The sequence below is a fragment of the Artibeus jamaicensis genome, unplaced genomic scaffold, assembly GCF_021234435.1.
Source record: "Artibeus jamaicensis isolate MK-2021 breed Jamaican fruit bat unplaced genomic scaffold, CSHL_Jam_final scaffold_660, whole genome shotgun sequence".
Lineage (NCBI taxonomy): Eukaryota > Metazoa > Chordata > Mammalia > Chiroptera > Phyllostomidae > Artibeus > Artibeus jamaicensis.
This window is the reverse complement of record NW_026522052.1, coordinates 10695625-10721746: the sequence shown is the minus strand read 5'-3', so window position 1 is coordinate 10721746 and position 26122 is coordinate 10695625. Positions and strand designations below refer to the sequence as shown.

Sequence of the window (26122 nt, the reverse complement as noted above, 5' to 3'; positions counted from 1 at the left end):
TTTTTATCTTTGGCATTGGGGAAGTGTTCTATCTTAATTCTTTTGCATGTGAATATCTACCTGTCCCAAAACAATTTTTTGAAAATGCTGTTTTCTCCATTTAATTGTCTTTACACTCTTGTTGAAAATTAGTTGTCTGTAAATGTAAGAGTTTATTGTTGTCTTTACAATAGTGTCCTCAGAGATCCATGAAGATGGGGACTTTTCTATTTATTTAGATCTTCTTTAATTCATTTCAACACTGTTTTATAGTTTTCAGTGTACCTTCTTGCACTTCTCTTGCGATGTCCTGTTTTTATAATATTTGACCACACTGACCTACTGACACTATGGTAGTAGTGTGCTGAAGCCTAGGATTTTATCGCAATCACATTTTTCTCCTGAAATAGATACATTTGGGGTTTTGAAGATTTTTAATTTAAAAAAATTTTGTGTGTTCTTTAGGAACCGGACTCTGAGGAATCTTCATCTGTTACAACAGACAAGAAAGGGAGAGAAAATTTGTTTTGGTCGGACCAACAGGATCTGCTTTTGGAAGACAAGGACAAACCTCTCAGCAGAGTTCGGGTAAAGCAGAGTGAAAGGAGATGGTGTAGTAGAAATTAAACTAATTACACCGTGGACCAGGGATGCCAGCATTGTTGTACTGGTTTGGGATTGTAGATCTAGGTTAAGCTGAGCAAAGACTATGATTTCACATTTTGTTCTAATAATTGTTTGGCTACTGTATCCTTTCAAGATTGTTTTAGGAGTCTTGTGGAAAACATAGTGTTTCTACTACCTGGAATTCTATATTTGATGTTTATGTTCACTTTTAGAAAATACAATTCAAAAATCCATTATTTGCTGTGATGAAAGAGGAAGAACCAAAGAAGGTACACCTTCAGGGCCCACAGGATATTCTGCCAGAAACCCAGGATTACCTTCCAGAAGCCCACGGTGATCTGACAGGAGTCCAGAGTACTGAGCTGGAAGCCCAGAATATGGAGCTGCGCTCTCAGGCTCTTGAGCCCGAAGGCCAAGCTGTGGAGCCCAAAGCCCAGGTTAAGACAGAAACTCAGGGTATTATGCTGGAAGCTCACAGTGTTGACCTTGAAGATGAAAGTATTCAGTTGGAAGTCCAGCAGTTTCTATCCCCAAATCAGGCTTTTCTACCTGAAGACCAGAGTGTTCCACTCACATGTCAGGACCAGAACTTTCTACCCAATGACAAGAATATTCCACTTGTATGTCAAGACCAACATTTTCTATGCAAAGTCCAGACTATTCAACCCAAATGTCAGGACCCAGATTTTATACCAAAATGTCCAAACAAGGATTTTGTGCCCAAAGATCAGCACGTTCTACTCAGATTTCAAGAGCAGCATTTTCTACCCAGAGACCAGTGTGTTTTGTCTGGAGAAAAGAATATTCTGCCCAGATGTCAAGACCAGGACTTTCTACCCAGATACCAGGTAAAATAGAGTGGATAGGAGATATGGCAAGAAGAAATAAGCTACTTAAGGTTTGGAGTTGGATTTGTGGGGACAATATTGCAAATGATTTGGAGATTTGTAGTTGGAAAAATAATTTTCTGGTTAATTTCTAAAAACTCTAGAGTTCTCATTGAGTCTTAAAGTAATATCAGCAACATATTACCCCTGTCTGGACAATTTACTTAAAAAAATCTTCGTTAGGGAGACTATTTCTGGCAGCTGTCATCTTTGACACCTGAAGGATGGATAAAAGAGTATCCCACCACTGTCCACCAGCACTTGTTAATACGGGTTCCAAGGCCAGCCCTCCAGCAGAGGTCAGTTAAGCCAAAATGAGAAGAAAGGAAATACATTTCTTAGGGATGAAGCTGGTCTTATATGGATTAGAGTATAGGGTATGTTTTATTCCATAAGATGTCCAGTTAAACTCTGACCTCGGATAACTCCAAATTTTCCCTATAGCCTAAAGTTTTATTGGTTAAACTGTCTTTCTTATCTGAACACTCGATATTTTGTGTTCTTTTTTTTTAAGAAAACAATTTAAAGCAGCCAGCATCAATTTTGATAGCGGAGGGAGAGAGGCGTTTCCTTCAGATGTTTATCAGCATCTTCCCCATAGGTACCAAGCTCAGGTCCCCATCAGCGGAGGGAGGAAGGAGAGAGGCCAGCAGGAACTGAGTTGTACAGGGTTCAGTTTGGAGCTTGCAAAGATTGTTCTCAGCTAGACTTTAGAACTGACAAGAAGTATGGTTTTCCATTTTATTCCATAGAATTTCACATTATCCTGAGTTTTAAAAATTACCATAAGGTTCTTAATGAAGCCTTGAATATTATTGCTATATTACTCCTACTAAATGATTTACAGTTTGTATTGTTTCTTTTACAAAGTATGCTTCAAGGAGCCATATTATGATGTGATAAAGCAGAAAGGGAAAGATGACTTTTCTCCAGCAGGTTATCAGTCTGACTCCTGAAGTCCAGGCCCAGGCGTTTGTCAGAGATCAGGTAGAACAGAATAAGAGAAGGAGGCACAGGACTTCAGGCGGCTGGATTTTAGACATTCTCAGCCTCTGGTAATGTGAAGGGTAGAGTCAGGTGCAGAAGTCCCTGGTCTAATGAACTGTCTCAGTCAAATCAGCTCTGTCATTCACAAGGCTGATAAACCATGTCCACATTCTTTTTTTTTAAATATTTTATTTATTTATTTTCAGAGAGGGGAAGGGAAGGAGAGAGGGAGAGAAATATCAATGTATGGTTGCCTCTCATGTGTATCCCACTGGGAACTGGCCTGCAACCCAGGCATGTGCCCTGACTGGGAATTGAACCGCGATCCTTTGCTTCACAGGCCCGCGCTCAATCCACTGAACTACACCAGCCAGGGCCCATGTCCACATTCTTATTGTAGAATCAGACCGTTTTAATTCACAAAGATGATGTTGCAGCTTTTGCTGAAGTCCATACAATTACCTTCCGGTAACTGCCCCCTACATGAGTCATGTGGGAAGAAACAGCAGATCCTCAATTACTTAACATTTGAGGAGTTTGTCATGTATATGGTTTGGGATTAAAATTTAAGGTCTACAGAGTTGAGCTAAAAATGTTACATCCTTGTTCAGATGAAAAGGTACCATAATGTCTTCACCTGGTACTGTTTCCCTGGAGTTCTCACCACAGCCCAGCATGTTGTGATTAGCCTGCTACCCTGGGTGGACGGTTCCTTTTCTGTTTCTGCTGTTCCTTTAGAACACCTTTTTCAAGCTGCCGCCATCTTCTATAAGAGAAGAGACCGTGCAAGATGACTTGCCTCTGGAGTGCCGTCGCTATGTCAGCCCTCAAGCATCCTCTGGAGATCAGGTAGAGCAGACCACCGTGGGAGGAATGTCGTTTTCCAAAAGAGTAACAGAGACAAAATCACTTAGGATTTGGACTGGAGCTTGTCAAGCTATATAAATAAATGCATGGGATACAGAGGATTAGGGCTTCTAGAGTTAGGCTAAATTATTTCAAAATGAGCCCATTCTAAAAACTCCAGGTGAGAAAGCATACCTCCATCATTTGGGTTAAGTGGGAGACAGGTTTTATATAATACTGATTGGTTAATAGTAAGCTTTTTTTTTATCTCAAGTCATTTAGCATATTTATTTGATCTTATATACTGTCTTGTAAGTACTGAAGGGATTCTGTTCTTGTCGACTGGAACAGTGCACCAACCCAGGCACATGGTTTGTAAAGAGCTGTGGTGAAGAGCAAGACAAGCTGCTTTCTGTCTTAGAACTTCCAGAATGTTACCACCTCTAGTGTTTGTGCACAGAATTTTGGGGGGACACCAAGTAGGAGTACTTGTGGAAATGCTACCAGCTTGCGTCCTGGCTGGTAAGCACCTTGGGAAAGTGCTGGCAGTGTTATAAAAATATTGTCTTGTTGCCTTATTTTCTTTCAAATGTGTTGTTGAATGAAGACTCCCTGTGCAGAAAAAAAAAGTGGCAGAATAATCTGGGATTTGCTTTAAAATACTCCAGGAAAAAAGTGGGCAAAGAGATCAATGAAAAAATAAAATGTTGCTGATTGTTGACGCTGGGCGGTGGCACCTTGGGATTCATTGTGCTGTTTGTACTCCCACTTTGTTGTGTGGTTGGAAGTTTTACATTAAATACACACACACACACCCCTAACCGTTAACTTACCCTCGTCTCATTATTCTGGGACTGTCACTAAGATCTATGTCATTGTCACTAACTCCTCATTTCTGCTTAGGCAGTTTTGTATTTTGTTATTCCTTTAAAACAGATATATTGAGCAACCCCATTTTTCGAGAGCTGAGAGTTTGGGAGAGGAATTGGTTCTGGAGTGCCATCGGTGCGTTTTGCCCAGTATTCAAGACCAAGCCTTTTCCAGAGAATAAACAGAGCGTGCTTCAGTGAGGAGTCAGTGTCAGGGAGCAAATCACTTGTTTTGGCTTGAGATTGACAGGGCAATGTAGTTACTGCCCCAGGGGTTTAGTTTTAAGGTCAGTAATAATGGACGAAGATGCAATATCCTATCATTCTGTGAGGTGTCACTCCATTCTGACCGGTTGCTGCCCTGATGGTGCCTCTGCTGGGAAAACCAATGTTCAGGGTTATGTTGCCTCCCAGCACGGCGACTCTGAGCCGGCCCCACTGTGGAGAGGGGGGTTATTCCTGGGGGGCTATGAATATGTCTTACGTGACATCCAGGATCCAGGCTCTGTCAGCGAGCAGGCAGAGCAGAGCAAAGAATAAGCAGCAAAAAGTAAATTGGAGTTTGCTCTGAGCTTGCAGAGCTAGGCTATGGACAACGGTGATGATGATGATGATGGCATTGTCTCTTATTAATAATAATATTGATATTGTGATTAACAGCTTACATTCTTAAGCACTTACCCATGGCTAAAATTGTTTTAGAACTTTATATCCATTGTCTCAATTAATTCTCACAATAACCCTGGGAGATAGATTCTATTATCATTCTTGTTTTGTAGGTAAAACTTAACGCTTTGTGGATACTGTTAAGATCCATTATACTGGCAAGAAGTATAATGTCTACTTTTATGCCATAATGTGTCAGACTATTCTGACCTCTTTAGATGACCTTGGGGCCACTGTTGCCGCCTACAGCATTTTTACCACGATAGTGCCACTGCTCACGCAGCGGGGTGGGTGCTTCTGTATCCTTCAGAGCTTCTACCTTGGGCAGCAGCCGACTGGCGGGACAGTGGAAAGGAGGGGAGATCTGCTTCAGGATGGCCTTCAGCATCTTCCACCCAAGCATGTTCAAGAGGCTTCCAGCAGAAGACAGGTAGCAAACCGTAGAGGATGAACACTAGATTAAAACAGGCTGACAGGTGCTTACTGAGCTAGGAGTGGTAAGGCTAGCAAAAAGCAGATCCTTGGACTTCTGGCCAAGGTGGAGTCATAGGTAGACACACTATGCCTCCTCACACAACCAAAATTAAGGACAACGAAAATTTAGAAACAAAGAAACAACCAGAACTGAGAGAAAATTGAACTGTACAGAAGTCCAACAACCATTCATCCAGACTGGTAAGAGGAGTGGAGTTGGTGGCCAGCTGAGAGGGGTCTTAGCAGGAAAAAGCGGTGGCTGGCGGACCCGGGCAAGCAGGTGGTGGTTGGCAGACCCCGGGTGTGGGGTGGCAATGAGCAGACCCAGTGAGGCGTGCAAGGTGGCTGGCTGACCACAGTCACACATTCATGTGCAGATAAGCCAGCTGAAAACGGGCAGTGAGACAGACCGTGCAACCCCGGGCCCCAGCGCTGGGAAATAAAGCCTAAAAGCACCGATTGAAAACACTTGTGGGGGTTGAGGTGCCAGGAGAGACTCCCAGCTTCACAGGAGAGTTTGCTGGAGAGACCCACAGGGTCATAGAATGTACACAAGCCCACCCACTCGGGGAACCAGCACTAGAAGGGCCCAATTTGCTCAGGGGAAGCAGCAGAAGGGACTGAAATCTGAGAGAGAGCAAAGCAAGAGCTATTGTTCCCTCTCTAACCCTGCCTCCACATTTAGAGTCATAACCCAGCCACAGGGTTGCCCTGCCCTGGTAAACACCTAAGGCTCCGCCCCTCATACTTAACAGGCGAGACCAGACTCCCCCCACACACAAAAAAAGGCTCAAATGGAAGAACAAATCAAAGCCCCAGAGCCAATACATCCAAGCAACAAAGAGATAACCAACCTAGCAGATGCACAGTTCAAAGCACTGGTGATCAGGATGCTCACAGAATTGGTTGCCTTTGGGCACAAATGAGATGAGAAAATGAAGGCTACACTAAGTGACATGAAGCAAAATGCACAGGGAACCAGTAGTGATGGTAAGAACACTGGGACTCAAATCAATGGAGTAGACCAGAAGGAAGAAAGAAACAACCAAACAGAAAAGAATGAAGAAACAAAGATTCGAAAAAATGAGAGGCTTAGGAACCTCCAGGACATCTTTAAATGTTCCAACATCCAAATTATAGGTGTATCAGAAGGGGAAGAAGAACAGTGACAAGTGGAAAACTTATTTGAACAAATAATAAAGGAGAACTTCCCCAATCTGGCAAAGGAAATACACTTCCAGGAAATCTAGAGGGTCCCAAAGAAGGTGGACCCAAGGAGGAACACACCAAGGCACATCATAATTACATTACCCAAGATTAAAATGAAGGAGAGAATTCTAGAAGCAGCAAGAGATAAGGGGACAGTCACCTACAAAGGAGATCCCATCACACTGTCAGCTGATTTCTCCAAAGAGACCTTACAGGCAAGAAGGGGCTGGAAAGAAGTATTCCAAGTCATGAAAGGCAAGGACCTACATCCAAGATTACTCTATCCAGCAAAGCTTTCGTTTAGGATGGAAGGGCAGATAAAGTGCTTCTCAGATAAGGTCAAGTTGAAGGAGTTCATCATCACCAAGCCCTTATTATATGAAATGTTAAAGGGACTTATCTAAGAAAAAGATTAAAAATGTGAACAGTAAAAAGATAGCAAACTGTTATTAACAAGCACACCTAAAACAAAAGCAAACTAAGGAAACAACTAGAACGGGAACAGAACCACAGAAATGGAGATCACATTGAGGGTTAGCAACAGGGGAGTGGGAAGAGAAGGAGGAGAAGGTACAGAGAATAAGTAGCATAGACTGTAGGTAGAAAATAGACGGGGAGGGCAAGAATAGTATGGGAAATATAGAAGCTAAAGAACTTGATACACATGGACATGAACTAAAGGGGGGAATGGGAGTGGGAGGGGGTGTGCAGGGTAGAGGGGAGTGAAGGGAAAATGGGACAACTGTAATAGCATAATCAATAAAATATATTTTAAAATAATGAAATAAAATACTTTGTAAATAAAAAAAAAGATTCTTGTTTGATTTCATAGTGTGTGAAACCTGGGCTGACCTAAGGTTGCTCTGGGGCTCTCAGTGAAACCCGGGCTATTGTCAGGGCGACTGTTGCCTGTTGGACAACATATTTTAATATGTGTGTTCCTTATAAAATGTGTATTTCTGGTGGTCATTGTATATGTGGTTTGAGAGGAGAAGAAATGAGTGGCTTTTGAGGAGGAGGGGTCAGGAGGATCTTTTACCCGACGGCCAGGACTAGGTGCCCAGCAGTTAGCTGGTGGAGCATCAGGCAGGGTCACCAAGAAAAACACTGTTCATAGTCTGGGCTGGAGCTCGTTAGAGTTATGATTTATTCCCGAAGTTTTGGTGTGTTAAGATCAATAGTTGTTCAAAAAATTACTAAAGAACCTGGCCTGCTATGCTTTTTCCATGGCTTAACTGAATCTACTTTATTCCCATTAGAATTTTACCACCGTCTGGATAATTTCTATATTGAGAGTTTATGTCATTATTTTAAAAATAGTCTTCACATATTGTAATATGTGAAAGTGATAAAGAGAATTTTCCTTTTGGCCCTGTTAAGTGAGGAGAAAGAAAAGGAGGCAGAAAGTATGCTTTGGGCTGAGGTGTTGAGAACTGAACTACCTGCTCTTGGGATTTTTTGTTTGTGTCTGTAAGGTCGGCCTAAGGGGATGCTGTCTGTGGTTTTTTCCTGCATCGTCGTTTGTGTATTCTGAAGTGTGCCAGGCAATTTCCTACCTCAGGTCTTTTGCATTTATTTTCTCTACTGGATATCCTTTTCTTTTTTTCTTCACAAAACTGGTCCTTTCTTATCCTTCAGGTTTCAGCTAAAATGCCCCCTCCTTAGAAAAGACGGCCCTGAGCAATTGATCGAAAATAAGTTCTCCTCTTAATATTTTATTCTTGCATTTGTTACCTTCTCAGTACACAAAACACTTTGTACACTGTGTAATTGTTTCCTTATTGACATGTTTCCCAGTGGTCTGTAAGCTTCGGGAGGGGAGGCACCACGCCTGTTCTGCTTACCAGTGTGTGGGCGGCCTTTAGCACAGCGCCAGTCCCTGCCCATATCTTCCTCAACGTGTTCCACATCCATGAGCCAGTCACTCACTCACTGAGCACCTGTGAGGGGCTAGCCATTATCTGGGTACTGACTGTCAAAGACAGAGCTCCGGACAAGACACAGCACTCACATTTCTGAAGAGGAGAGACCAGAGGTAAGGCGATGGTTAGGAGGCAACACAACTAGCTGGAGGGGGCGCACACGTTCACTGAGCACCGTGAGGGGCGCCTAACTCCGACTTTCCAAGGAGGGTGTATGGCTTTGTAGTCACGGCCTCTTCTTGTCCTGCTGTACTAGCCCTGAAAATCCTCAGCCCTTAGTCAGTCCTTTGTCATTTTAGGTTCCCAAATAATTGAGCCTTATGGGAGAAAACACTTTATTCACATAGATTTGAACCACATTTGAACTAGCGTTTACAGTCCCAGCTGGGGCCATGGTACTGCGTAGCACTTTTCTTGCCTGCCATTCCCATAGCCCACACTGGTAATTCTAAACCTTAAACGCCTCTTAAAGTTCTTGCTGCTCCCCAGTACTCTCTGGCTTTCCTAAAGAAAATACAAGCCATCACGCAGTAACTGCCTCAGCCATTTAATCTTTGCCATTCTTCCTGTTCCTACCGCCCCAGAGGAAGCGTCCTCTCTCTTTGGATTCATATTCTGGATTCTCTTGCCACTTTTTCTCCTGGGTTCGGTTTTGAATGTTATATCGTAAGACAGCTGATAAAATCCTCTATAGAATGGCGCATCTTTTTTGTTGGCTTGTTGCAGCAGGCATCAGCCTGGTTAGGTTCAGGCTCTCAGTGGTCCCTCCCCGTCTGTGGACAGTGGCTCCAGAGTCAGTTCAGTTCTCACTTCAGTCTTGGTTGGACTCCTCCGGGTCTGGCCCACGCACGCACAGCTCGCCTCGACGCTGGAGTATGGGCCAGTCCACATGCAGAATTGAAGGGCCCCCTTTCCGCCTTGCTCTTCTTCAGGCTGCCCGTGCCCTGCCCTCTGTGATACCACAGGCCACACTCAGGGTGACAGTCAGCGATGTCGAAGAGGCCAGAAGCGGGCTCACTGCTTTGCCAAGCTGCAAGTTCAGTTCTTACTTTTTTGAAAGCAGAAAATAATTTCATTTTTATTGTAACAAAAAGTAAACAAAGAAGAAAACTCCAGAGAGAACCATCATTAGCCTTTTGCTATTTCTTATTTTCCAGTTTTATCTAAGACAAACCAATAACTTTGAAAATGACAACCTTATTGAGGGGCACAGTCAGTCTCCTTACTCACTGCAGTGGTGGTCTGCAGGGTGGCCTCCCACACCGAAGGGGCGAACCCCGGACCTTTGCTCCTGGGGTTGGGGAGGGACCAGGGTTAGGTTCCTGTGAGCCTCTGATCACATTTCTGTCAGCTGATCAGTACGTTACCTTGTTTTATGTGGATTTTTGTTTAAAAACCCCTTACTTAATACATAGGATGGGACAAAAGTAGGTTCGTAGTTGTGGGTATGTGAAACACAGTTCATTCTTGTATTATTTATTAATTATTGTATTATTTTCCATATGAACAACTGTAAACTTACTCTTGCACCACCCTGTAGATTTTTGACTCATTAACATTGAACTTGGGGCCAATAGCACTGAAGCTTATGCCTGAATAAAGCTTTTCTAATACATGTATATTCTCCACAATATGCATCACGCATCACAGCCTTCTTAGGCTTAAGAGTGCTAGATAGTGGCATTGTGCTTAGGGGCCATTTTAAACAGTAAATTCACCAACAAAAAGCAAAAGCCTTGGCACTAACTAAACCTTGAAAAGGGCTGTGGTTTACTGTATGAAGGCTGAAACAGAGCCTTGTCCCGCCTCAGCTGATAACACGTGCTTCTGGCAGCGCGAATGTTCACAGCTTTGTGCACGTCTGCAAATGACCACAGAAACTCTGCAACTGTGGGTCTTGGAATTACAAAGAAATTTTAGCAAATAGGTGAATTAATAAATAAGGAATATATGAAGAAGGAGGAATGACTCTAATTTACATACCCTACAATTCACTCATTGAAAGTGTACAATTCTGTGTTTGTGATATATTCAAAGGCTGTGCAGACATTGCCTTAGTTTGCTCAGTCAATTTCAGAACATCTTCATCACCCCAAAAGGTCCCATACTCACTAGCAGCCCTTTTCCCCTCACCCCTACCCCCAGCCCTAGGCATCCGCCAATCTACTTTCTGTCCCTCTAGATTTGCCTTTTCTGGGCATTTCATATAAATGGGATCATGCCATATATGGCCTTTTGTGACTGATTTATTTCACCGAGCATCATGTTTTCAAAATTCATTGATCTTGTTGCATGTAGTTGCACTTCATTCTTTGCATTGGATGTTATTGCATTTTATGCATTTAGCACCTTTTATTTATTCACTTACCAGGTGATGGGCATTTGGATTGTTTCCACTTCTTGGCTATTATGAGTAATAGTGCTGTGACCCTCTCTGCGCAACTTTCTGGGTGATGTCTTTTCATTTCTCTGGGGTATGTACATAGGAGTGGAATTACTGGGACTTGTGCCTCTTTATGCTGAGCCTTTGGAGGAGCTGCCATGCTGGTCTCCATAGTGGCTGTATAATGTCTCCTTCCCGCCAGCAGTATATGGGGGCTCCAGCTCTGTATGTCCTACCAGCACTTGTCATTACCCATCCGTTAATTATAGCTGTCATAATGGGTGTGGTATAGCATCTCATTCTGTGTTGACTTACGTTTTCCTGATGGTTAATCTTGAGCATCTTTTCATGTGTGTGTTGGCCATTCATATATGTTCTTTGGAAAACTGTCTTAGGTTCTCTGCGTAATTCATAATTGTGTTATTTGTCTTTTGACTGTTGAGTTATGTGAGTTTTTATTATATTCTGCATTAAGGGTTTCTTACTAGTTATATGATTTATACATTTTCTTTTCATCTGTGGGTTATCTTTTCACTCTTTTGATGGTTTCCTTTGTAGCACAAAAGTTGTTAATTTTGATGAAGACCAGTTTATCTACTTTTTCTTTTGTAGCTTCTGATTTTGGTGTTATATATAAGAAATCATTGCCTAATCCAAGGTCATGAAGATTTACTGTTTTGTGTTCCTATGATAATTTTATGTCTCTTAGATTTAGGTCTGTGATTTACTTTGAATTAATTTTTGTATATGGTGTTATATAGGGGTCCAACTTCATTCTTTTTCAAGTGGATATCTGGTTTTCCTCATACTATTTGTTGAAAAGATTATTTTTAACTATTGAATTCTCTCAACACTCTTACCAAAAATCATTTGAGTGTAAAAATATAAGGGTTTATTTTTGAACTGTCATTTCTGTTTTGTTGATCTAGGACTATCTATTTTTGGAGAGAGGGAGAAAGAGAGGGAGAGAAACATCTACATGGCCTTCTCATATGTGCCCCAGCCAGGGACCAAATCTGCAACCCAGGCATGTGCCCTGACCAGGGATTGAACTGGCAGTCTTTCTTTTTTTTTAATATATTTTATTGAATATGCCATTACAGTTGTTCCATTTCCCCCCCTTCATTCCCCTTCACCCTGCACACCCCTTTCCCCTACATTCCCCCCCTTTAGTTCATGTCCATGTATCATAAGTTCTTTAGCTTCTACATTTCCCATACTACTCTTGCCCTCCCCTGTCTATTTTCTCCCCACCGTCTATGGTACTTATTCTCTGTACCTTCTCCCCCCTTCTCCTCTTCCCACTCCCCTGTTGCTAACCCTCCAGGTGGTCTCCATTTCTGTGGCTCTCCTCCTGATCTAGCTGTCTGCTTAGTTTGCTTTTATTTTAGGTGTGGTTGTTAATCACTGTGAGTTTGCTGTCCTTTCACTGTTCATATTTTTTATCTTCTTTTTCTTAGATAAGTCCCTTTAATATTTTGTATAGTAAGGGCTTGGTGATGATGAACTCCTTCAACTTGACCTTATCTAAGAAGCATTTTATCTGCCCTTTCATTCTAAATGAAAGCTTTGCTGGATAGAGCAATCTTGGTTGTAGGTCTTTGGATTTGATGACTTGGAATACTTCTTTCCAGCCCCTTCTTGCCTGTAAGGTCTCTTTGGAGAAATCAGCTGAGAGTCTGATGGGAACTCCTTTATAGGTGACTGTCCCCTTATCTCTTGCTGCTTCTAGGATTCTCTCCTTCATTTTAATCTTGGGTAATGTAATTATGATGTGCCTTGGTGTGTTCCTCCTTGGGTCCACCTTCTTTGGGACTCTCTAGATTTCCTGGAAGTCTATTTCCTTTGCCAGATTGGGGAAGTTCTCCTTTATTATTTGTTCAAATAAGTTTTCCACTTGTTGCTGTTCCTCTTCCCCTTGTGGTACCCCTATAATTTAGATCCTGGAACGTTTAAAGATGTCCTGGAGGTTCCTAAACCTCTCCTCATTTTTTTTTCTGTTTGGTTGTTTCTTTCTTCCTTCTGGTCCACTCCATTGATTTGAGTCCCAGTGTTCTTCCCATCACTATTGATTCCCTGTGCATTTTGCTTCATTTCACTTAGTGTAGCCTTCATTTGTTCATCTAATTTGCGACCAGAGTCAACCAATTCTATGAGCATCCTGACCACCAGTGTTTTGAACTGTGCATCTCATAGGTTGGCTGTCTCATCATCACTTAGAAGTATTGGCTCTGGGGCTTTGAGTTGTTCTTCTGCTTGAGCCATAATGTTTTGGTCTGTTTGCACCTGTTACGTGTGAGGGACGAAAGCTTGGGTATTCACTGGGGCGAGTCAGCATAGTCACTGGGTTGTGACTGGGGGCAGGTCTGAGAGGGAGTGATGGCATTTGTTCCACTCTCTCTCAGATTTCGGTCCCCTCTGCTGTTTCCCACAAGCAAATTGGGCCCTTCTGGTGCTGGTTCCCCGGGTGGGTGGGCTTATGTACATTCTAGGACCCAGTGAGCTCTCCTGTGAGGCTGGGAGCCTCTCCTGGCACCTCAACCCCTGCAAGTGTTTTCCAATCAGTGCTTTTAGGCTTATTTCCTGTTGCTGGGGCCCTGGGTTGCGCAGTCTGTCTCATTGCTCCATTTTTTGCCTGGTTTATCTACACAGGAATGTGTGTCTGTGGTCAGCCAACTGCCTCATGTGTCTCACTGGGTTTGTTCATTTCCTCCTCAATCCCGTGTCTGCCAACCACTGCCTTTCCCTATGAGACCCCTCTGCACTGGCCACCAACTCCGCCCCTCTTACTGGTCTGGATAAATGGTTCATTGTTGTCGGACTTCTGTACAGTTCAATTTTCTGTCTGTTCTGATTGTGTTTTTGTTTCTAAATCTTTGTTGTCCTTAAATTTGGTTGTGCATGGAGGTACAGTGTTTCCACCTATGCCTCCATCTTGGCTGGAAGTTCGATCTTTCACTTTGTGGGACGATGTCCAACCTACTAAGTGACACTGCTCAGGGCTCTGTCTTGTTGATCTATATGTTTGTCCTTATGCTGGTACCACACTCTCTTGATTACTTTAGTTTTCTAGTTAAGTTTTGAAATTGGGAAGCATGAATCCTCTAAGTTCGTCTTCTATTTCAAGATCATCTCAGCTATTCTGGGTCCCTTACATTTTCATATGAATTCAAGAATCATCTTGTCCATTAACAGGTTTATGATAAATATCAATCAAAATTAAACACCGAATTCCAGGTGCCGCTGGCACTTCAGCTGGGAATGGATGGAGAAGAAGACAGGAAAGAGGTATGTAATGATGACTGCTTTTGGACACCAGTGTTTCCATTGTAATAGTGTACATGAAATCAGAAGTAATTTGTTGTCTCCTAATAATTAAGGGGTAATACTACAGATTCCCTAGATAAAGGCAAAGAAATTACTTGAGTGATTATAATAAGTTAAACTTCTCTTCTAAGCTCCTAGGGTTTCGGGTACCTTGATGTGAAATCAGGGATGTAGTCCTAGTGAACTTCTTTAGTTACTGATATTTACCACAACGACTCATTTAAAGGAATTAGAGTTTTAATTATGGCTTCCTTTTTTTTTTCCTTTTCAATCCAAAGTTAGTTTTTAACACTGGCCACGTACCACAGTCAGATGTGTGGCTTTTCCCAAATACATTTTTTCAGATCTGAAAAGACAGGCATGGGGCATCTGTGCTTTAACAAAGCGCCACTGGTGACTGTGCTGTGTCTGAACACTGAGAAATGCTGTCAGACTTTCAATAGTGTGTACCGAGAGGGCACGAGCTACCCAGAAGGCCAAAATATGTCTCTGCGTGCTAGTGCCACTTGAACAGCTTATGGCCTTAAAAGAGGACATACAAGTCCAGAGGTATGAATGTTTCACACACATAGTAGTGGTGCTGGCTTTTATTATACTAGTTCCTTTAAAATACAAATTCTTCAGTCCTCCTCTCCTCCCCACCACGCCGGGCCAGGCTTAGGGTATGCTTCTGTGGTGTGGTTTGAATTCTGAAATTTAGAGTGACTATTTTGTTATCAGATATGTCTCACATTCTTTCTGTGGCCTTGCTTCAATGGTACTCACTGCTTGGGAATAGTAAATATGGTATATGTCTTCTGATATCAAATACAGTCATTTCCTTGAGTGCTGCTGACAAGGGACCACAACAAGGGCAACCTAAATTAGTTCTTTCTCTGACTTGTTCGTAACATCTAATAGCAGTGTATTGGGAAATATAAAGCTTTTGCTGTATGTGATACTATCCTGAGCCACCATAAATAGAAGGAAATTCAGGACTTAGTCCCATGTGGCTTCTGTATCATATAGTTTTCTTGTCTAAGGCACAAAGATTATTTCCTTCCTTGGAAAGTCCTCTGAGAGCAGAATCTTAACAATTTTAACTTCTCTCCTTTAGCGTCAAAAGCAGTATCTGAGATATAGACGACTGTTCATGGACATTGAAAGAGAACAAGTAAAAGAACAACAAAGGCAAAAAGAACATAGGAGGAAAATTGAAAAGTGAGTTTTTTGATCTTCCTTGTGGTCTTTAAACTTTTGGTCCTCTTTGTGGTCATCAGTTAAGATGACTTTGGAAGCTAAATTTTAGAAATAATCAGTGGTTTTGCCTTCTGATCCATAGTGGGAACAACTATTTTAAATCTGGATAGAAATATTCATAGATGGTTAAGAGCTATGGTTTTTAAATAGACTTAATTTTCTTGAAACAGTTATAGGTTCACAGCAAAGTTAGGCAGAAGTGTAGAGTTCCCATTTCTTCCCCACCTGCACCCATGGGCAGCCTCCCCCACTGTTACCGTCCTGTAACCCCGCGGTACCTCTGTCACAACACATGGGCCCTCTGTGGACACGTTAAACCCATACTGTACATTCATACTCACTCTCGGTGTGGTAGGTCTTTATAGTGTTGACAAGTGTGTAACGACATGTGTCCATCATTGCAGTATCATGCAGAATAGTTGTGCTTCACCAGTTCATCTCTTCCTCTCCTGGTCCCCGGCGATCACTGACCTTTTTACTGTCTCCACAGTGTGCTGTCTCCAGAATGTGACAGAGCTGTAACCATGCAGCATATAGCCTTTCAGTTGGTGTCTTTCACTTAGTGATATGCTTTTAAGTTCTTCCGATGCTTGTTCATGGCTTGCTATTTCATTTCCTTTCAGTACTGAATAATATGCTGTTGTCTGAATGTACTATAGTTTATTTATCCATTCACCTACTAAAGGACATCCAGTCAAAAGACATAGGGTAGCCGGATGGATAAGAACACAGGACCCATATATATGCTGTCTGCAAGAGACCCACTTCAGATAGAAAGATACACAGAGACTGAAAATAAAGGATGCCCAGTGTAGCAGAGGGAATCCAGTCAATGATGTAATAAATGTGTCTGCTGGATGCTAGAAATATTGTGGGGGAACACTTTGTAGAGTGTGTGATTGTCTAACTCTTACGCTATACAATTGAAACTAATACAAAATAATATAGAATGCAAACTCTAAATGAAAGGTAACATTTAAAAGAAAAGTTAAAAAGGGCTAAAAATCAGTGTTTTTAATTTATATCTTAAGAAGCTAGGGAAAAAACAGCAGATCAGACCTGAAGAAAGAAGTCATACAGTTCACTCGTATGTGTAGCCAGATTCGCCACACTACAAGCTAGTTATTTAGCCATAATTATGATCAGATCCACATCAGAAAAACTTTCAGTTCTATAGTGCATGTGTATGAGCTTCTACAGATTCATGAAGCGAAAGACAGAATGGAAATTTAGTTCAGTTCACTTAACTGAAGCCAGGACACCCTTGCTATGGGCATTTGATGTCTAATCTAAATCTTCCTATGGCATGTCCACCACATGGTGCAGTCAGTGGGGTGTCCTTCTTCAGCTGTGCTTTTCGAGAGCTTCTCTGCTTAAGGCTTTTGTTTTATTGCCATTTTCTTACTGGATGGCTAATCTTTTTTATTTTTGGATTTATCTGCTTGATCCTAGAAAAAATATGAAGGTCTCTGTCTTACAGATGGCTTCAGAAAATTAAATCTTGTTGATAGCATGCAAATAATTAAAAATTATTTTTGGCTTTTTTCTGGTTGAAGAAACGAAATCATTTATACCTTCTCTTGCATGGAGGTTATATGATTTAAAGTCAAAGGCGCTTTAACAGCATTCTAAAAACATACATCTGTTTTCTAAACAGGAACTGATAAAAGCTGCTTTACCTTAGCCAGTTGTATATGAATCAAATAATATGTTTTTATTCTTTCACTTAGCAGCTGTTTATTGAGCATCTGTTCACTTGTAGACATGATGCTAGACTTAGGGGTGCAACAAATGAAAGACATGAGCACACTCTTCAGGGATCCTACTAGATATATTTTACTGACTGATGGGGATGCAGATACAAGAACAGATAATTACAGTACCTTATATTATGTATTACAAGGCAGTATATAGTATGTGGTTAAGAACACGGAGAGATACGAGTTATAGTCCCTGCTCTGCTGCCTAGCCGCCGTGTGACTTTGGGGAAGAACATCCATGAGCCTTCGTCGCTTCTCTGTAGAACAGGGATAATAATGGGGTATGACTCATGACGTTGCTGTGATCACTAAAGAAAGTAACATGTGAATGTGCTTAATACGGAACCTGGCACAGAGTATGTGCTCAAAAAATGCCAGTTGCCACCCTGACCTGAGTGGCCCGGTTGGTTGGGCATCATTCCAAAGAATGAAATGCTACCCGTTTGATACCTGGTCAGGGCACAGGCCTGGGTTGCAGGCCAGGTCCCCAGTCAGGTGTGTGCAAGAGGCAACTGATCAGTGTTTCTCTCTTTCTCCCTCCCTCCCCCTCTCTATTAAATCAATAAATAATAAGTAAGTAAATAATAAGTCCTTTAAAAAATGTCAGTTGCCAAATATTTAAGGGAAAAAGTTACACCAAGTTTTACATAAAATATTCCAGAGAATAGAAAACAGGGAATACCTTCCAAATAATTATAGAAGCCAGTGTAACCTTAATACCAATCTAACAAGGACATTTATAAAATAACAATGTTGTAGACTAATTTCTCTTACAAAATCCTCAAGTAAAATATTAGTGAAGTAAAATAATTTTTAATATCATTAGAAGAAAGATATCACCAGACTGTATGAGAACAGAGACTGTGTTTTCAACCCATAATTGGGACTATAATGTAGCCGGACAGAGAGGGCTTCCTGAGCTGCGTTTAGAAGGATTAGAAGCAGTAGTATGAGAGAAAGTGGGAGTTGGGTTGGGGGAGGAATACATGGGAGTTCTAGCACGAGGAACAGCGCCACGAAAGCATAGACTCTGGAAGAATAGGGCAGTGCTGACTGCTGGGACCGGGGCTGATGCAGTGCTAAGTGGTGACCCTTGAGAAATAAGCGCAGACAAGATCATAAAGAGCTTTGGATGTTGTGAGAAGGAATTTGGCTTTTACCCTGAAAACGTGAGCCATTTAGAGGCATTGTGGTGAATCATGACTGAAACTAGATGTTAGGAGGTTATTGAAGGAATACACTTACAGAGAACATGAGAAGTAAAATTAATTTTCTAAAAAGATCATTCTATATCAAGTCCTTACTCCGTGTCACGCACTTAACCTAATCGTCTCTAGCTGACAGACAGTCCTGCAGGGCAGTGGTGACTGCCGTTCACCGAGTGTTTGCAGTGTGCCGGGCACAGGTGAGTGTTTCACAGGCATTTGGTCCTTTCTGCACTTCAGTACCCTTAGGGGGTACACTTTACCCTTTTCATTTTACGGAAGACAATAATTTGCCTAAGATCTCACTGAACAATAGCAGAACTGGGACTCAACCCCAGATGCGTTTGACCTGTCATCTAGCCCCTTCAGAGTCTGTAACAGCCTTTCGGAGGAGGAAGTTTTAAGAGCATACGAGAGAGAATTGAAAGGATTTTGTGAGAGAATTCAAGGATAAGTCCCAGGTTTAGGCTTAGACTACCAGGTTATGTGTGTTCACGTCAGTGGGGCAAAAAACATACCGACATGTTGATTTCTGACCTACTTTACTTTCTGCTGTGTATAAGTAAAAGGTCTACTTATGCAAGTGGCCTCCAAAACATCTGATGAGATTAAAAACGTGTTTATAGAATGAGTGTCTATATCAACTTTTTCAGGTAGCTTTGTCATTTTTGATTTTATGATCCTTTTTGAAATTACTCTGTGGCAGTAGTTATTAACCTGAGAATCGGGCCAAATTGTGGGTTCCTTTCCCAGAAGGATGTGACTGACACCCTGTGGTGGAGATGTCACACTGGGGGTGGCTGAATAGGTTTGAATTCGGGGGAGTGGTCAGTGGCAGAGCCTGGCTCTTATGAGCTCTAGGTGGTCGTGGATGGCGGCTGAAGTGGATGACAGACGTGAAGTCACTCAGGGAGCAGGTGTAGAGTGAGCAGTGGAGAATGCCTAGACCCAGTCTGTGTCTGTTCCCGGACTGTGACTTTGGAAGGCCACAAAGTATTTTAACGTCTCAGATTCTTTGAATCAACTTTTGTCTTTTTGTGTACAATATTGCCCCTATTGAGAATGTATGTGCTAGATCATGGATTTTCAACCAGTGGCTGCAAGAATGTTTAAAACATGCAGTACCTGACTAGTTAGTCAGGGTTACTGGCCTCTCTTTTCTTAGATTGTCAAATAAAAAAATGACAACAGCCAACATAACATTAGCCATCTGGTGTGAATAAATCAAAATTATACCTATTTTTTTGGTCAGAGCAGCAAAAATATATTTTTTTGGTGTGCTACAGAATTTTAGTAATTGGTTTGTGTGTGCCATGAGTTGAAAAAGGTTGACAGTTACTGTGCCAGATGGATTAAAGGACTTATAGGCCACCAGCGACCTGAGAGAGCTGTTGCGGTGGAGTGATTGATGGGTTGTAAAGCCATGCTGGAGCGCGGGAGGCTATCAGGAAACAGAGACGGGAAGTCTAGGGAACTCTTCCGATGTTTGACTGTGAGGACAGGAGCAGCTGGGAGCACAAGGAGGGGAGCTGAGTCCGTCATTTTAGTAACTGTCCTGTTACTAAGACCTACAGTGTCAACCTGGGAAAAACAATGCTGATCTGTTTCCTTAGCTCTTGGTTTACTGGTATAGAGAATTATAACAGTGACTTAGCTTTTCTGTTGTTCTTCACTTGGTTCCATTTAAATTTCACCATTGAACGCTTCAATTTGATTAATTATCTGTAGAAAAAAATTTTTTTCACAAGGTAAGGAGTTACCAAACTAAGCAAATATGAATGTCCTCAAAATACTTTTCTTTACTGGCTCTCTTTAGAATAAGCTCCCTATGTATGTAGGTCCCTAGCCAACAGCACCTGTGATCTTTTCACTTCAGTACTATTTTTAGAGAGCAAGACGACGCATATTTTTCAAGTCAGTTGTGAAGGAGCATGTGCCTGTTTTGGCCCTTCCCCATATCACCTCTCTCACATTCCAGGGTCACTACCTTACGCGCCTTTAAATTTTGATCTTCACATGTATCAAAACATACCTCTCTGCCCACGTTGCAGTAATGGGATCCTCACCTCTGCCCTATTACAACTTTATATTGCATTTGAGTTTGAACCCTACCATAAAGGCTATGTTTACATTCCATACTCATTGAGACAGTTTAGATTTAAGCAGTTGTAGCTCAGGAAAGAATAGCAAGCATGGGACACCAGTTGTAAGAAAACTCTTGTTTAGAGTAGCCTTGACACTCTGCTAGTGATTAGCTGTCAGAATCTGGATAGACTTAGTTGTTCATACAATACAGCTATTGTGTCTCTTGTACTTTTCCAGGGCCTGATCTTTTAGCTTTTGTAGGATGGTTCTGGCTTTAAAATATATACCTGTGTTAATCTAACTAAAAGAAGGCCTGATTCCCCTGGAGTAAATAGCCTGCCTAGTAATATAACCCAGAATTTTCAGCAATCAGTGATTTACTGAAGAGGTATGGGTGTGAATTGACCTCATACTACTGTTCAGAAACCAATAACTCATTTGTTTCAATGTACTTTCTAGCAATTAAAACTATTAACATATGTTTATAAGTTCAAGTCCTGAGTCAGTTGTGTTTCTTAACAAAAACTGTTTACTTAGGTTTCTTATGATTTTCTCAATGAGTTACTCATTTCCTTTCTACTCAGAGGTGGTTTTTAAAATAAGTAATTGATATTCAATAAACTGCACATAAGGTATAAACATATATGAGTATGTACATGAAACCACCGCCATAGACAAGATAGTGAAAATATCCATCATTCTCAAAAGTTTCCTAGTGCCCTCGGTAGCCCCTCTCCCCTGCCCCTCCCTGCCCCTTCCTGCTCCTCCCTGCCCCTCCCTGCCCCTCCCTGCCCCTTTCTCCCCAGCAGCCACGGGTTTGCTCTAGGTCACTGAAGATTTGTTTGCGTTTTCTAGAATCGTGCAGTGTGTGCATACTCTTGTACCCAGCTCCTTCTACTCAGCACATTATTTTAAATTAATGGCTTAATTTGCATTTCCTGAATGACTAGTGCTCTTGAGCATCTTTTTAAGTGTTTGTCATTTGTATATAATTTTTTTTGGTGAATTGTCTGTTCACATTCAAATTTTTAAATTAGTTGTCTTATTGTTGAGTTTTAAGAGTTTCTAAATTAATTTGGATACAAATCCTTTAACCAGTATGTGCTTTGCAAAAATGTTCTCCCAGTCTATGACTTGTCTTCATTTTAATATTGTCTTTTAAAGATTTTATTTATTTATTTTTAGAGAGAGGGGAATGGAGGGCAAAAAAGAGGGAGAGAAGCATCAATGTGTGGTTGCCTCTTGTGCACACCCTACTGGGGACCTGGCCTGCAAGCCAGGCATGTGCCCTGACTGGGAATCAACTGATGACTCTTCGATTCACAGGCTGGCACCTAGTACACTGAGCCACACCAGCCAGGGCTTAACATTGTCTTTTAAAGAGCTGAAATTTTAAATTTCAATAATTTCTGATTTTTAACTTGTTCTTTTATAGATTATACTTTTGGTGTCGTATTTAAAAAATCATTGCCTAACCAAAGGTCACAAATACTCTTTTTCTAGAAAAATTTTCATTATAGGTTTTACATTTAGATCTGTGATCCAATTTGAATTAATTTTGATATATAGTGTGAAATTTACTTTTTTTGCATGTGGATATCCATTTGTTAAAAATGCTGTCCTTTCTCCACAACATTGCTTTTGTGCAGTTGTTAAAAATCAGCTGTCCAACAAACAATAAAGGAGAAGATTGATAAATTGAACTTGATTATCATTAAAAACCATCAAGAAAATGAAAGAACAACTATAGAATGGGAGAAAATATTTGCAAATTATATATTTTATAAAAGACTTAGAATATGTAAAGAACTCTTACAAGTCAGTAATAAAAAGTTCAGTTAAAAAGTAGACAAGGGATCTGTTTGTTTGTTTCTTCGTTTGTTTATCACCAGCATTTACAAAACCAGTTCTAGGGAAGGAACTAGGTCTCGGGACACAGGCTTGGTCTTAATATAGCCTTGATTATTACAAAACCAGAACAGCAAGAATACTCCCAGGACAAAGGACTTAAATAAATAGCACATGAAAAGGTACATCATTAATAATTGGGGAATCAAAATCACAATGAGGTAACACTAGGCACAGGACAGTGGCTTTAATTTTAAAAAACTAGGAATATGTGCTGACGAAAATGTGGGGAAACTAGAATCCCCATACATTGTTGGTAGGGAATGCAGAGTGGCACAGTCGCTTTGGAAAACAGTTCGACAGTTTCTCAGAGGGTTAAACATAGAGTTTCTGCGTGACTCAGCAGGTCCACTGCCGGGGATGTGTATACCCAAGAGAACTGGCAGGGTCCATCCACACCGAACTCACACACGTTTACAGCAGCATTATTCATGACAGCCAGAAAACAAAAGCATCACAGATGTCCCAAAACTGACGAATAGTTAAATAAAATGTAGTATATCCATACAGTGGAATATGGGTAATAAAAAGGAATGAAATACTGGTACATGATATAACATGGATGGACTTTGAACACATTGTGCCAGATGAAAGAAATCAGTCATGAAAGGCCATGTATTGTATGATCCCGTTTATATGAAATGTCTAGAACAGGCAAATCTACAGAGACTGAAAGATTAGTGGTTGCCTGGGGGTTTCGGGAAGGGTGTGGAGAGTGATTGCCAGTGAGTAGTATGGAGTTCCTTTTAGAGGTGATGAAAATGACCTTATCTTACACTATGGGGAAGGCAGACTTAGTGGTGTGCAAATTATGTCTCAGTAAAGATATTTAAAAAATGAGTGGTCCACATATGTGTGGGTTTACTTCTGGAATTTCTTGTCTATTTCATTGATTTATACTTGTCTGCTTTTAATACCATCAGTGTGGTATTAAAATTGGTCAGTGTGGTTTTATAATCTTGCAGTCAGGTGGTGTGAGCCCTCCAGTTTTCCCCAGTGTTGTCTCGGCTCTGCTGGGCCCTGCACTTTTTTCCATGTGCATTTTACAATCAGTTTGCCAATTTCTACCCCTCCCCTGGTACCCCCCCTCAAAAAAAAGAAAGTCTTCTTGGATTTTGGTTGTGATTGTGGGGACAGATAATTTGGGGACAATTGACATTTTAACAATATTTAGTCTTACAAACCTTCAAAAAGAAAGTCTTCTTGGATTTTGGTTGTGATTGTGGGGACAGATAATTTGGGGACAATTGACATTTTAACAATATTTAGTCTTACAAACCTTCAACAAGGTATCTCTCCTTTATTTTGCTCTTCTTAAATAATTTTCTTACCATTTTCTGTGTATGAGTCTTTCACATCTTTGATCAGATCTGTCCTTAAGTTTCATATTTTCGATGCTATTGTTAATGGTACTTTTTAAGATTTCAATGTCTGATTTCCTTCTGTTGGTGGTATATGGAATTGCACGGTTGATTTTTAGATGTGGATCTTGCACCCTGGGACCTTATTCAACTTAATTTCATTGGATTTTTAACATGGTGAGCATGTCATCTTCAAACAAAGACAATTGTAGTTTTTCTTTTAATCCCAGTGTCTTTTATTTCTCTTTCTTACCTGATTATGCTGGCTAGAACCTTCAGTACGATGTTGAAGAGCAGTAATGAAAGTGGACAATCACTGATCTTAGAGAGAAAGTATTTCCATTGTTTGATTTTTAATATTAAATCAACCCTGTGTTCTTGGCATGCACTTTACTGGATAATAATTTATTATCCTTTTAGATTAGATTTGCTAAAAATTTTGTTTAGAACACAGTTGGCAAACAGAAGGCCCACAGGCCGAATCCGGGCTTCCACCTTGTTTTTCGCGGCCCGGCACCTTGTTTCTACCTGGTGTAGTGCCGAGATCCTTGCCCCTAGTTAAGGAGCAGTTACATTTATACAGTCCTAAAATCACATTCGGCCCTTTGAAGGCAATCATGAGGCTTATGTGAACCCCACTGAAAATGAGTCTGACACCCCTGGTTTGGAATTTACATCTGTGTCTAACGGTTACTGGCCTGTAAGTATTGTGTAGTGTCTTCGACTGGTTGTGGCTTCAGGGTAATGCTGGCCTCATAGAGTGAGATGGGAAGTGCTGTCTACAGTTTCTGGGAAACAGTTTGTGTAGAATTGGTATTATTTATTCCTTAAACATTTGGTAGAATTTGCCAGTGAATCTGTTCTTTCCATTATGGAAAGATTCTTAACAGTTTCAATGTTGATAATAGATAGAAGGCTCTTTTGATTATCTTTTTCTTAAATAAGCTTGAATAGTTTGTGTCTTTCAACAAATTTGTCATTTCATCGAAGTTGTCAAATTTATTGGCATAAAATTATTCTTACTCTTCTCCGATTAGTCTTTTAATGTCCATTTTTATGAATTTGACTACTTTAGACCCTCATATTAATAAATGCAGTAATACAGTATTTGCCTTTTTATAATTGGCTTATTACTTCACTGGGTAGGATGTCCTTAAGGCTTATTGATATTATCACATGTGACAGGATTTCTTTTCTTTTTAAGGCTGAATAATGTTAGTGTTCCATTGTATGTGTACACTACATTCTGTTTATGCAACTGCAGGCGGACTTGTGGGCTGCTTCTGCCTCTTGCTGTTGTGAATTTGTGCTGCACTGAACTCGGTTGTGCAAATATCTCTTCAAGACCCTGCTTGCAGTTCTTTTGGTTATAGACCCAGATGTGGAATTGCTGGATCATATGGTAGTTCTATTTTCAGTCTTTTTAAGGAACTTCCATATTGTTTTCCATAGCAACTGCACCTTTTTCCAATCCCACCAACAATGCACAAAGATTCCACTTTCTCACATCCTTGCCAATACTTGTTATTTTCTTATTTTTTTTCACAGTAGCCACCCAGATGGGTGTGAGATATCTCACGGAGGTTTTGGTTTGTGGTTTTTTATCAGCATTTCCACCAGTGCGGTACCTCTGGTACAAAGAGGAACCTACATTGACACATTGTCGTCCACAGTTTATAGTTTACTTCAGGGCTCACTCTTGGTGCTGTGCATTTATGGGTTTGGGCAAACGTATAATGACATGTATCCTTCATTCTCGTGCCATGCAGCATAGTTTTACTGCCCTAAGAGTCCTCTGTGCTCTGCCTACTCATCCCTCTTCACCTTCCTGTCTTCCAGCTTCTGGCAACTACTGAATTTTTTCACAGTCTTCATTATTTTGCCATTTCCAAAATGTCATATAGTTACAGTCATACAGTATGTATCCTTTCAAATTGGCTTTTTCACTTAGTAATATGCATTTAAGTTTCTCTGTGTTTTTTCATTGGTAGCTCATTATTTTATAGCACTGAATAGTATTGCATTGTCTGGATGTATCACAGTTAACTTATCCATTCAGTTGCTAAGGGAAATCTTGGTTGATTTCATGATTTGGCAGTTATAAATGAAGCTGCTGTAAACATCTTTGTGCAGGTTTTATGTGAATGTGTTTTCAACCCTTTGGGTAAACCGAGTTGCATCCTCACTGGATCATGTGGTAGATAAGAGTATGTTTAATAAAGTGGCTGTTCCTTTTTTGCATTTCTACCAGCAATGAATGAGAGTTCCTGTTGCTCCATGTCCTCGCTAGCATTTGATATTGTCAGTGTTCCAGATTTTGGCCATTTGGCCAAATAGTGATTACTTATTTTCCATCTGCATATTTTCTTTGCTGATGCTTCTGTTCAG

The 26122-nt window shown here is 41.0% G+C and overlaps 1 protein-coding gene and 1 non-coding gene across 3 annotated transcripts in view; one reads left to right on the top strand and one right to left on the bottom strand.

The window, feature by feature from the left end:
* Window positions 1-26122, top strand: part of CCDC15 (coiled-coil domain containing 15) — a 50340-nt gene that overhangs the window by 18054 nt on the left and 6164 nt on the right. For both annotated transcript variants that reach the window (XM_037134260.2, XM_053659415.1), the window contains exons 6-11: window positions 445-567; window positions 819-1454; window positions 3219-3329; window positions 5172-5291; window positions 14045-14137; window positions 15273-15376. In XM_037134260.2, the coding sequence (XP_036990155.2) occupies window positions 445-567; window positions 819-1454; window positions 3219-3329; window positions 5172-5291; window positions 14045-14137; window positions 15273-15376 (1187 nt within the window). The remainder of the gene's footprint in view (window positions 1-444; window positions 568-818; window positions 1455-3218; window positions 3330-5171; window positions 5292-14044; window positions 14138-15272; window positions 15377-26122) is intronic.
* Window positions 22346-22462, bottom strand: LOC119041096 (small nucleolar RNA SNORA72). Its single transcript, XR_005080972.1, has one exon. It is a non-coding gene; the product is annotated as a small nucleolar RNA SNORA72 (small nucleolar RNA).